This window comes from Pongo abelii, chromosome 12 (assembly GCF_028885655.2).
Source record: "Pongo abelii isolate AG06213 chromosome 12, NHGRI_mPonAbe1-v2.0_pri, whole genome shotgun sequence".
In the NCBI taxonomy this organism is placed as follows: Eukaryota; Metazoa; Chordata; class Mammalia; order Primates; family Hominidae; genus Pongo; species Pongo abelii.
Window position 1 is genome coordinate 63490659 of NC_071997.2, and position 13336 is coordinate 63503994.

Consider the following 13336-nt stretch of genomic DNA (forward strand, 5'->3'; position numbering starts at 1 on the left):
ACCCGAAGGACGGCTTCTGGCCCTTGGAGTCACTCACTCACTTGTGGGACTGTTCAGGGTATAATCTGTCTCCAGTCTGCAATTGTCTTTTTACTATGCGAACAGAAAGTTTTAATCAAAATTGAACATTGAATCAAAATCAACAACCATTAAATAAATAGACAACAACTACTAAACAAAATATGGTTCTTTCTATGGTAATTTTTAAAATGGCTGTAACATCGTACATTTTAGGAGGAAAAAGAATCAAAAGATGACTAGAAACCTAAGTGAGCCTGGAGAAAAAGTTAAGTGGAGACATTGTAGCTAAACGATGAGAATGAACATATGAAAATTTAACCTAGAAACTGAGAAAGGATTCCAGTGAACCAAATATCTTGACACAGCCCTCGGAACACAGCACCAGGACATGTGAGTAATGGCGTGCACGTCAGAAAGATACCAGAACTACCACCTCAGTGGGAAAAACATCCCCTGGGCTTGTCCGCCCCTGGGGCCTCTCTGGCTGCACCCCGGCTGCTACTGTCACTAGTTAGAATGGAAAATGTGATGAACCTGATTTGTCTTTCCTAATCCGGACACACAGTCGATTCTACCATTTTTATTTTCAGGACCAAGGCATTTGGCGTTTTTTGTGTGCCTGGTAACGTTCTTTGCTGAGTGTATTAGTCAGGGTTCTCTAGAGGGACAGAACTAATAGGGGATGGAGATATATTTATGAGTTTATTAAGTATTAACTCACACGATCACAAGGTCCCACAATAGGCCGTCTGCAAGCTAAGGAGCGAGGAGAGCCAGTCCAAACCCCTAGACTGAAGAACTTGGAGTCTCATGTTCAAGAGCAGGAAGCATCCAGCATGGGAGAAAGATATAGGCTGAGAGTCTAGGCCAGTCTCGTCTTTTCATGTTTTTCTGCCTGCTTTATATTCTAACCGTGCTGGCGGCTGATTAGATGGTGCCTACCTAGATTAAGGGTGGGTCTACCTTTCCCAGCCCACTGATTCAAATGTTAATTTCCTTTGGCAACACCCTCACAGACACACCCGGGATCAATACTTTGCATCCTGCAATCCAATCAAGTTGACACTAAGTATTAACCATCACACTAAGCTTTTGCTGGAGCCTCTTGATGACAATTTTGATTGAGTCAGAAGGATGAATTTGGCAGAGATGTTGGTTATATTAACAATTCATTGCACAGGTGGAGGACCTGAGGTCCACATCCAGCTGCAAATTTCTGCCTGCCTCCTGCCTCCAGGCTGATCTGGGGATGGGTTGGCCTCTCAGCATTATTGCCCATGCCCTAGTCTGGTAGAATAGTGGTTTAAAAGTGTGACTGTTTTATTCTTCATAAGAATCAGGCTGCCTTGGTTGAAATTGTGGCTTCATCACTTTGCAACTTTGTGGCCTCTGGCAGGCTATGGAACTTCACTGACCCATATATGTGATGGAGATAATGATACGGTTATTACAGGAGCACACTTGATGATAGATGTAAAGCACTCAGTACAATGTCTGTTTGTAGGAAGCATCTAATAAATTCTAGTTGCCAGTAAAACTAAGCACTTGCCCTATTTTTCAAATGCTATTTTAGCCAGATCAAATAGGTAGGAAAAAGGCTGTCAATCATGAAGTTTATACTTTCCTGTTTCTAAAAAGGTACACTTCTAAAAATTTATATAATTCATTTATAGCTATTAATTTAAACTTGGAAAGTTTGGCTATTTGGTCTGTCTTCACAAGTGTTTATCTGAGCCCTACCACTCAAATTAATATGTATCACCATTGATGTGCATTATGTTGATTCTTATACCTATTATATGCATGTGTGAAACTAAGCCCCATAAAAACAGAATTTAGGCATTCCTGCTGAAAGGAAGTGAATTGAAGGGAAGAGAAGCAGAGGCTTTGCAAAGAGAAAATTGTCCTATCTCTCAACCAGTGTCAGAATGTGGAAATGTTTACAAAATGCTCATTAAAAGAAATAGGGATTGCAAGATAGAAACAAATTCTGGTGCACAAGTTTACACTAGGGAGATAAGAAAGGCTAGGCCCCTATAGGGGATTTTGTTATCCAATTACTGCAACCTGACTTTTAGGGGGAGAGGAAGAGTGGTAGGGGGAGGGAGAGAGAGAGGAAGAGTTTCCAAACTTGTCTCCAGTGACAGGAGACATTTACGCTCCACAAGATAAAACTGCCACTTAGAGCCCAGGAGAGCTAAACCTTCCTGGCTTGGCCTAGGAGCTCGAGCGGAGTCATGGGCTCTCTGGTCCTGACACTGTGCGCTCTTTTCTGCCTGGCAGCTTACTTGGTTTCTGGCAGCCCCATCATGAGCCTAGAGCAGTCTCCTCTGGAAGAAGATATGCCCCTCTTTGATGATGTTTTCTCAGAGCAAGACGGTGTTGACTTTAACACACTGCTCCAGAGCATGAAGGATGAGTTTCTCAAGACACTAAACCTCTCTGACATCCCCACGCAGGATTCAGCCAAGGTGGACCCACCAGAGTACATGTTGGAACTCTATAACAAATTTGCAACAGATCGGACCTCCATGCCTTCTGCCAACATCATTAGGAGTTTCAAGAATGAAGGTAAGTTTTTGCGGATGAAATTTCGCTTGGATTTTTTTCAAGGCACAATAAGTAAATTTACAATGCATGGGAATGATATAGGTAAGGGTAAATACATCTATATAAGGATGTTAAATATATATGGATACACAAAAACAAGGCACATTTTGGTCTATACCAATTATATAGTCATTTCAGAACCTCAAAAAATACTTACAAACATCTTTTAATCCAAAGCCACAAAATATCTATCAATTTGACACCATAATTGGGTCCTTTTAAAAAATGTTAATTTGAACACCAAGTAATACAAAGAATTAATGTTGGTCTACTACCATATCTTTGTCATTTTCCAGATAGGCCTTGATTGCCATTTGGGCTTTTAATTAACTAAAAAATTTCTCAACTTCTACTTAGAATGAAAAGGGTAAAAACAGTCAAAAAACATCAAATTGTGATTTGTGTTTTGTTCAAACTTTAGATAAGTTTTTATTTTGTGACCTTATTTAAGAAATATTCAAACAGGATGGAAATATATTTTAAAGATTCTTCCTAAGGCTGTGTTGTTTGATGTGTCATGTACATCCTTAAAGCACTGTTTACAGTTTCCAGGAAGTGTAGATGGCCCATTAATCATCCAGCTCATCATTTCCGTCTTTATAAAGAGCAACGTACAAGCTTTGACTTATTGGTGGGAAAAGTGTGTTTTCTTCTCTTAGGTCTTTAAATTTAGTAACTAAATCTAATGAGCTAGCAAGTTAATGTTTTTTTGTTTGTTTGTTTGTTTTTTGGTTAATATGGTCCTAGTAGGAAAAAAAAAAAAAAACCCTGATATCTAGATATCTATGGTAGAAGCTGAAGGTCCAAAGGAACTAATTTAATATTTGTCAATTATGCTTTTATAGTCACTAACCAGGCATAAAAGAAGCTTCCCGTTAATGTTGGCCAGATATTCTTGAAAGAAGAAAGGTAATAGTGAAGAAATAGCTCAGGATTTGGAATTTTGAGAGCTGGTTGGCTTAGTGGTTGTGAATAATTAGCTGATGCCTCAGAGCCTCAATTTCCTCATCTGTAAAGTGGGAGTAATAATACCTACATAACATACTTGAGTGACTCAAAAGAGGTTACAGATAAGAAAGCACTCCATTTACTATGAAGTGCTGATCAAACTTCAGTGACTACTAATGAGTTACTTAATATTCTAGGTACTGGAATAAATGTTGAGTAGGTATTCCTTAGTCCCTAAGATATTATCTGCCTTTAACATTGAGTTGGCTACCAAAATCTCTATTTCATAATATCTTTCTCATGGAAATGGCAAGATGAGATTACAGATTCCTTTTGGAGGTGAGTCTGAATTGAAAATGAACAACCTCCTCCTGTAAGAACCCTCCCTAATATTTCTCAGCACTGAGCCCTAAGTGTCTGGCTCAGGGTGTGGGTGAGAAAATGTTGTTTGCATCCCCCGGAAAAGTAGAAAAGTTTTCCGTTCTCATTTCTCTCATAGAGTATCTGGATGATCCAGGTCAGGATGTGGAGTTTACTGTGCTTATTATTACTGGAGATTATTGAAGGCAGGAACACATCTCTCAGTAAACAACCCAGCCACCAGCACCTCTGCCAGTCTGCAGGAAATGTGCAGCCTGAGGACAGAAATCGCACAGGGCATGCCCTGTTGGCTACTATTGCCTCTCTTCTGACTCTTTGGATCTGCTTAGTGCAGCTCCCTAGGAGACAAAGACCAAAAAAGCTCCAAACCTACCCCATCTTGGGAAAAAAAAGTGCCACCTCCAAGGTGAAAAAAGCATGCCCTCAATTCCTAGCACTGCTCCTTTATCATCTTGTCATTTGGGGAAGTCAGTTATCTGCATCGAGGCTTGATTTCTTCTGGTGCAAAACGAGTAGAGAATCAATACCTGCATTATGGGGTCATTGTGAGAACCAGAGAAGATCATGCTTGCAAAGCACCTGGCACGAGAAATTTGTCAACAAACATTAGTTCTGTTGCCCTGAAATGTAACTCTTCCATCTATTGCATTTGCACATGCACAGAACTTCACAGTGAACTTAGTTTTTCAAAGCAGCTTTATTGAGGTATATTTGACTTATAAAAATATAACTTATAAAAATATGACATATAAAAATATTGATGTATAAAAGTATAATTGCACATGTTTAAAGTGTATAATTTGAAAGGTGTTGACATATGTAACATTCATTGAAACCATCACCACAATCAAGATCATGAATATATCCATTAACATCAAAAGCTTCCTTGTATGCTTTGTAATGCCTTCCTCCCACTACAGTGAGCTCTTATTTTATACTTTTCTCCTGGGTAGAGCAACCAGCCTACTCTTCCATGTTCCCTGTCCATGAGGAGTCAAGTCTCCTCCCTTCTTAAAGTGGAAGAATAGCTCCCAAGCCCAACCCAAGAACTTGATGATGGATTAAGGTCATATGTCATGCCCATAAATCAATTTAGTCTGGTGCCTGGAATCATCAACTACTCAACATTTTTAAAGCACTACCTTTGTTTAAGCCATTGTAGTAGGATAGAGACATAGAAGGGAGTTTTGAGCCATTCAAACCAGGAGGATAGCAATCTAGTTGGGAAAATCCATTCATAAAAAGATGGCTGAAATATAAGGACGTAAATGACAAGGATCAAAGGAGATATAAAGTGATCAAATGATTTCAGAGGGGAGAGGAGGGAACTTTCAGATGAGAAGTAAGGGAGGCTTTTATAGATGTCAGAGCTGGATAGGTGGAGGTGAGGTGAAAGGGCTTTCCAAGGGTCAGAAGAACATGTGAAAAGGTGAAAATTACAGGGAAAAAAAGAGTGTTTTGACAGGTGGTAAAGATATCAACATAGTTAGAACAGAAGGGTTTACAAATCCATTCAATTGTTCACAAATATTATTGAGTAATCACAATGTTCCATGCACCGTGGAGGATGTATGTAAGCTATGGCTGATCAGGAGGTTAAGACCCAGATATAGCTGGTCTTGAGAGCCATGCCAGGGAGTTTAAATTTATTCTGTAGGTCAGCATTTCCCACTAGCTGTGTGTAAGATGATTTTAGGTGGTACCCAAAGAAAGCTATGAATCATGTGAAATTATTGTATAATTTTCTTAATATGGATTTTTAGCAAACACACCTAAATATCACCTCAAATCTCTCCTTTAATGAATTACGTTGCTTAGGAACAGTCTAAAATAGATAATAAGTGTAAAATAATTAGATCAAGTTAAAGAAAAATATTAAAAGATTATAATCTGGAACAGGGACTCACTGAGATCATGAACTAAGTATATACTTGGGGAAATGCTGCCAGTGATGACAGAGAACCCCCAGTTGGTGGTCCTTAGCATCTTCGGTGCCATGGAGTCCTTTGATAATCTGATGGCAAAATGCCTTCAGGGCTTCCTTGTAGACTCATTATCTGAGGCAAGTGTGCAGGAGCTTTGGGCTCACTGTAAAATATTCAGATAGGAAGTCAATGTGATAGTACTTGGAGGTATGCTTCTAAGACTAAAGGACTTTTACAGAGTTGATTCATAAACATTATTGAGTGAGTTATAGATGTCATGCCCCATGCCAGGTGCTAGGGGTACAAGACTAAGGCAACCAATCTAGTCCCAGGATTCATTTTCTCCCATTCTTCTTCATAGAGGACCATATAACCAAAAGTCAATTGCTGAGACCCTCTTGGTTTATGGCTGTCTTATTGGCCTTATCAGGCTTTGTTGCCTAGAACAGAAGTCAGCAAGTTTCTTCTGTAAAGGGCCAGACAGATAATAACTATTTTAAGCTTTGCAGGCTGTATGTTCTTTGTTGTATCTATTTAACTCTGCCATTATAGTGCAAAAGTAGCCACAGACAATACAAAAACAATGGATGAGGCTGTGTTCCAATAAAACTTTATTTCCAAAAGCAGGTAGCAGGCCCATTTTGGCCCATAGGCTATAGTTTACCAACCTCTGATCTAAATGGAGGTCTTTTAGGAAGACCAGTGCCCAGGCAACTGTATGGGGATCTCCACCCACTACAAACACAAATATTAAAAAACCATGAAGTCCTCATCCCCGAAAACCTTCAAGAAAAGAACAATCACCACATGTCCCATTTGGTGGCTCTTTGTTAGGAAATTTGGGGACTTGCCCACACAATCTCCAAGGTCACTCCCAGTTCTGTAATTCTGTGGCTGATGAGCTATTCAAGCAAGGTTGGCTGAGTTTTATCCCATCCATTAGACTCCCATTTTCCATTTTAGTCTTGGCAGCTGAACTCTTTTGGGCATTCTACCACTGACCTTTTGGGATTTCCTGTGTCACAGAATGCTGACATTGTGTTTGTTCTCATTGATTTTCTCCCTTCATTCTTTCTGCATTAAGCTTTGTGCATGGGAAGGCCTTCTTATTATATAAATAAGCATGTTTTTCCCTGAGACCCACTGCAAACCTGATTTTTGCAAATTTCTTTTTTCAGATCTGTTTTCCCAGCCAGTCAGTTTTAATGGGCTCCGAAAATACCCCCTCCTCTTCAATGTGTCCGTTCCTCACCATGAAGAGGTCATCATGGCTGAACTTAGGCTGTACACACTGGTGCAAAGGGATCGTATGATATACGATGGAGTAGACCGGAAAATTACCATTTTTGAAGTGCTGGAGAGCAAAGGGGATAATGAGGGAGAAAGAAACATGCTGGTCTTGGTGTCTGGGGAGATCTATGGAACCAACAGTGAGTGGGAGACTTTTGATGTCACAGATGCCATCAGACGTTGGCAAAAATCAGGCTCATCCACCCACCAGCTGGAGGTCCACATTGAGAGCAAACATGATGAAGCTGAGGATGCCAGCAGTGGACGGCTAGAAATAGACACCAGTGCCCAGAATAAGCATAACCCTTTGCTCATTGTGTTTTCTGATGACCAAAGCAGTGACAAGGAGAGGAAGGAGGAACTGAATGAAATGATTTCCCATGAGCAACTTCCAGAGCTGGACAGCTTGGGCCTGGATAGCTTTTCCAGTGGACCCGGGGAAGAGGCTTTGTTGCAGATGAGATCAAACATCATCTATGACTCCACTGCCCGAATCAGAAGGAACGCCAAAGGAAACTACTGTAAGAGGACCCCGCTCTACATCGACTTCAAGGAGATTGGATGGGACTCCTGGATCATCGCTCCACCTGGATACGAAGCCTATGAATGCCGTGGTGTTTGTAACTACCCCCTGGCAGAGCATCTCACACCCACAAAACATGCGATTATCCAGGCCTTGGTCCACCTCAAGAATTCCCAGAAAGCTTCCAAAGCCTGCTGTGTGCCCACAAAGCTAGAGCCCATCTCCATCCTCTATTTAGACAAAGGCGTCGTCACCTACAAGTTTAAATACGAAGGCATGGCCGTCTCCGAATGTGGCTGTAGATAGAAGAAGAGTCCTATGGCTTATTTAATAACTGTAAATGTGTATATTTGGTGTTCCTATTTAATGAGATTATTTAATAAGGGTGTACAGTAATAGAGGCTTGCTGCCTTCAGGAAATGGACAGGTCAGTTTGTTGTAGGAAATGCATATTTTCCTCTCCAGTTAAGTCCCTTTCAATGTGTTTTCTCTTTGGACTTGCCATTTCCTGGCAATGCCACCTCCCTATTGATTTGAAAACAACCCCTAGGCAAAATACAGTGTCAAAAGACACATACTTGTGTATGTATATTTGTACATACATGAACTTATGAAAATCTTTTGGTTCTATGCAGGCAGATTATACTCATCTACATGCATGACTCACGCAAATGTGTGCATATTAAAGGCCAATGGTATGTTCTCTGTCACCTCTTCTCTGAGTAGGATTTAAGTCAGGATAATTGGCATCAGGGTTTTAATCATCCTAGGAAGTATTACCCTTCCTAAATACTCTGGAAATGTAAGTGTAGCTTTTGTCAGTTGAGTTTCTGTAGTTGCTCAGAGAGGCAGGGCCTGGCAAAGGATGCTTGAAGGGAAGGGTTAATTGATACAGAAACCAAATGGACTTAAGAGGTCTTAGAGGTACAACAGGAAAAAATGAACCCATGGAGGACCAATGTGCTCCAGAGGGCAACTCCTGGTCAAGGCAGGAAAACAGAAGAAACCAGCATGAAATCTGTTCCTGAGACAATAGGAAAGGAAGGACATGAGTACTGGCTGTTGCTGCTGCAGAGAGTAGAGAGGTTGGGAGGGCACTTGAAGGGGAGAAAGGGAGAAAGGGAAGAGGATATTGATGTTATCCTCAGAGGCTATCCTCAGATGTGTCTGTAAAACCAAAAGTGGTTCTATTTAAAGAATTAAATCTTTTGGACACAATAGAAGTATCAAAGACTAAGAGGAGGAAAATCAGAAGGGGTCTGTCTGTTGGAAGAAAGGATGTTAATATCTTTCTTCACCTGTTAACACTGTTCCCTTGTCTCCGCACCCCTGCTTTCCTCTGCTCCATCTTCTTCCTTCCCTCTTTCTTCTTTGCCCTAGTACCTCACGCCTTCCTCCCATCCCTGTGTCCCTGCTCTTCCCTGGCCTTCATGATGCATGCTGTGAACTGGAAAGGGACACCTAAGTGCCTTTGCTTTCAGGGTGAAAGGAGTTAGTGTTCTAATTTCTAAATCTTCCCCGATATTCAATTTGAATTTATTTTAATAGTATCCTTTATCAAATGTTTTGTTCATGAAGAATACTTAGATATAAGAGAAAAGAAAACCAGAATAAGTAAGTATAAGAAAAAGAGAACCGGAGTCCAAATGAATGGATTTAAATAAACAAATTTATGAATAGACACACAAGCAAATGACTCAAAAGCCAAGCCTGAATTTTGAAATCATGATTGTTTCATGGTAGAAACCCAGTAACTTTCCCATCTTCTCATCTTACCATCTTCCCATTTTGCAACTGGCCAGGACTGAAAGTGGTGAGGAAGTGTTCTGCACAGGAAGGGTCCGGTGGGTTTTCCTGGCAGGTGGCAGCCTCCAGTCTTAACCCCTAACCATTTCCCTCTACCTGGCAAGCATATTCTGGGCCTTGTGCAGGAGGAACCAGAGCAGAGCAGTTTCCAAACTGTTCCAGCATCTCCAGGCAGGGAACATGGATGGTTCCTGTTAGAACCAGGAATGTGGTTTCCAGTACATCATCCCCCATTCACCCCTACTCATCTTAAGGAATGCTTCCTTAAGACGTCTGACACTTTTTTCTTTTTTTTTACCCTGGAAAACAATCAGTCCCCTTTTACAAATCTCTTAAAGTTATAAACTCAAACTGCACTAGACAATAGAGGCAAGGAAAACTATTCTGAAGAAGGCCCAATTTGAACCTCAGCTCGCTAGATCTGTTGTCTGCTGGGTGAATCCTGGGGAATTCATTGCTCGTGGAAGAGTGGTATTTTGACTGTCAGTGGGTATACAGTGATTGATGCTTTGAGAAAGCCATGCAACTCAGAATCACTATTTGTGGAACAGCCTCCGTATAACATGATGTGTGTATGTGTGTGTGATGTATAGCTGGCTTTGAATAACCACGCTTAATACCCTCAGTGGAACGTGGTGCATCCTTCATACTCCATGGTACACAATGTATACTCACATACTCCAAGGTACTTCTTATCCTTTCTAAAGGACACTGTAATAGATACACAGTAAAACCTCAGCTGACCAGGTTAGTCCTGGTTAGATAAAAATTAAGCAAATTTTCTTTATGTCTAATACATATGACAGCGGTGTGCTGGTAAATCCCTTACAACCAGCAATCCAGGGGGAGAAAAAGCCCTGATTTGTGGATTTCAATGCTGTAAACCCTCCTACATGGTCTATCTTGAGCTACCAAGGTGATGTTAACTGGCTTGCAAAACTTCTAAAACCTAAGTCAGCTCTTGGGAGCTGTGCACAGGTGCTGGCACACCGCTGACATTTACTATCCCACTGACATTAGCACACCGCTGACATTAGCACCCTGATACTAGAATGTTAAGGATGTGCCAGCCCTGCTTTCCACTATGTGCGCTGCTGGCTCTGGGCTTCTGGAGAAATCTTGTCTCGAGCACTTATAGTCACTCTTCTGTTAAAGAGATATGAAAATATAGGCTGTTGGCGATCAGGCTGCATAGCCCAGTTGTTTCTTTCTGCCCATCCAGATGTAAACCTGCATTTCTATGATTTTCTGCTTCCCTGTGGAAAGGGAGTGCAGAGAGCAACATATTGTTATTCAAATGTTGCTAGTTGTATTTTTTTGGCTTTCTTTTTGTCGGAAGGTGAAAAGACACAGCCCGTGGAGTTCTCCCAGCTCCCACCGGAACCCCGGCAGCACACTGGCGTCACTTCCAACTCCTGCATTGACAGGAAGCCAGAACATTGTCAGATCCTTAAAAAGGTAGAATCTTACTAATGTTTCTCTGGTCATAGACCTTCTGCTAGGTCCCATGCCAGTTTTTTTTCCCCCTTTTATTGCAGAATTATCATCGCCGAAGTTGATATAGCCAAACAACTCTTGAGAAGAATTATAGCAGAGGGACTTGGGCAGCCCGCAGCCAAAATATTCATGTAAGAGTTTCTAGGCTTCCCACTATTTATTGATTGATATATTTATTTTTGTAAAATATTGTAGAATACCAAATATTTTATTTTTATGTCTGTGATTCCCTTTTGGATAGAGAGTCTTCTGGGCTTCAGAGTATGGCTCACATATAATATATGGCCTGTATTTCCATCTCTCTCTTTTTGCATCGGAATGTTCTATTGGTTTAAGGAATCTTGCCATAGCTTGCCATAATTTTGTATATTTGTGTCTTGTAGGCATGCTGTGCCTACAAGCATGCTTTGTAGTATATTTTCTGGTTTGTAAATAGTACAGTTTTAACTGAAGTGTAGATGTTCCAGGAAATATTTAACCAATACATTGTCATGCAGTTTCATAAAGTGATGTTGTCAGTTTATTGTAAGAGGCAAATATTGTCAGGCTGTGAGAGAATGTGATTGCTACTCAGTAAATGGAGATGCTATTTAAATGAATCTTTTCATCCCCCAAAGCTGGTACTTCCCCTCTGAATTCACCTATTGCCTTCACTGACCCAGAAATTCAGAGATGTGATTGGTCAAATTCATTTGTAATTGGACCAATTACTTCGTAAATGTCAAAAATGTTAGCTTAGTGATTTCCAAAAGAGTCAGCCCCAAAGTGCCCAATTCTTTCCTGATGTGTAAATTTTGGTCTCGGGAATTAACGACAAAAACCTTTTTTTTTTAACAACTGTTACTAAATGTTTCAGTATTTGTTATGATTTATATTCTTCAAGTAAAAGATATTTTCTTATAAGAGAATTTTATGTATTCTTCTTACTTGATTCATCAACAGATTATGAAGCCTAGCAGTGTTCTAGCAAAACCTTTTTAACTTGCCTGGAACACAGAAGGGATGTTGCCCTTTTTAAGGTTGTAGATCTTTTCAGAGTCACTGTGGGTCATTCTTAACCCTTTGCAGTTCTGCAAGCTCACATATGGTGCAAGAGGAAATGCTGGTATGACTCTGTGCATTTTCTTGCCCCCAGACAGGAACAGTTGATTTCATACATTAAATGGAAGGTAGATGTGACTATGCAAGAGAAGTATACAGGGGTGTTTCTGCATGTGAAATATTTTTCATAAGTTAAAAACCCATCATGGAATAACTGTTTGTTGTGATCAGCATGTTTTTATCACACATGAGCACTGGTTTTGTGAGCACCTGACTTGATAGTGGTGGGGCAGCCAATATGCCAGCACCCGCCTACTGAGCATTCGTGGACATTGGAAATCAGCGAACACCACAGACACACCGAACCAGCTGATGCACGGTCATGTTCTCGGGTAAAACCTGTTCATTATCCATGTCCAGATTTGTATAGTTATCACTAGACTAAAATGAAGATGGAAATAAATATTTTACCCTATGTTCATGAACCAAATGTGTACATTCAGAGTCTTTTTAAGTAAAATAAAAAAATTATTTTGGTGATAATTATTTGCAGCTTATTTTTCCTTGAGGTGAGATATTTAGTTTTGCACATACCCCACTTTTTCATGTTTCTACTTGATAACATATCCAGATGGAATAAAACTAATTGCTATATTAATAAAGAATGGTCTGAAGAAACCATAAGTTGCTTTGGACTTGTAACTGACCTCAGTAGAGAGTGGGATTTTGTAGCTCCATGGTTCTCCCACTTTATATGACTTTGTGTAATTCCCATTAATGCCACAGGCATTCGTAGAAAATACAGTTGGCTCCCTTTTGTCAGTAGCTGGGAAGTATTTCTTCTTTGAATACCAAAGGAGGCAGATTAGAGGTAACAGTCCTGGCCAACAGACAGACCCTGCTGCTTTTTCAAGAAGGAAATTCATTCTTATGGCAGAATGTGGAATTTGAAGGGCATAGGGATAGCCCCAGGTAGAATAAAATCTCTTCCATCAGAAAATCATCCTGCATCACTTTTTTTGAGGGGAAGCCTCCAGTGTCTCAGCTGGCAGGCTGAATCTAGCAAGTTTGTCTGAGGGAAGCACAGCCTTCATCCCCGGATGAGCACTGATAAGGTGAGACATGGCTCTCCCATGGAGGAAAGGGAGCTGAGAGCCCAAGATTGGGCTGAGCCCAGGACTGGACTAAACAGGCCTGAAAAGCCACTCCTGTAACTTGATTTTGAATTCTTTAGCAACCTATTCATTCTCTTCTTTAAATAAGTCCATTTATAAAAGTCTGTCACAATGTGGGG

General features: G+C 40.6%; 1 protein-coding gene across 1 annotated transcript; it reads left to right on the forward strand.

Moving 5' to 3' along the window:
• The first annotated feature begins 2219 nt into the window (after positions 1 to 2219).
• BMP10 (bone morphogenetic protein 10) lies at positions 2220 to 12723 on the forward strand. The gene is made up of 2 exons (XM_024242650.2): positions 2220 to 2592; positions 7064 to 12723. The coding sequence occupies exons 1-2, from the start codon at positions 2259 to 2261 to the stop codon at positions 8002 to 8004; spliced, it is 1275 nt and encodes a 424-aa protein (XP_024098418.2). The 5' UTR covers positions 2220 to 2258; the 3' UTR covers positions 8005 to 12723.
• The last annotated feature ends 613 nt before the right edge of the window (positions 12724 to 13336 follow it).

Bases quoted from the DNA above. Each gene is read 5' to 3' on its own strand.
- BMP10 (XM_024242650.2), top strand. From the start codon at position 2,259: ATGGGCTCTCTGGTCCTGACACTGTGCGCTCTTTTCTGCCTGGCAGCT. The intron at 2,593-7,063 runs GTAAGTTTTTGC...TTCTTTTTTCAG, and splicing joins TAGGAGTTTCAAGAATGAAG to ATCTGTTTTCCCAGCCAGTC.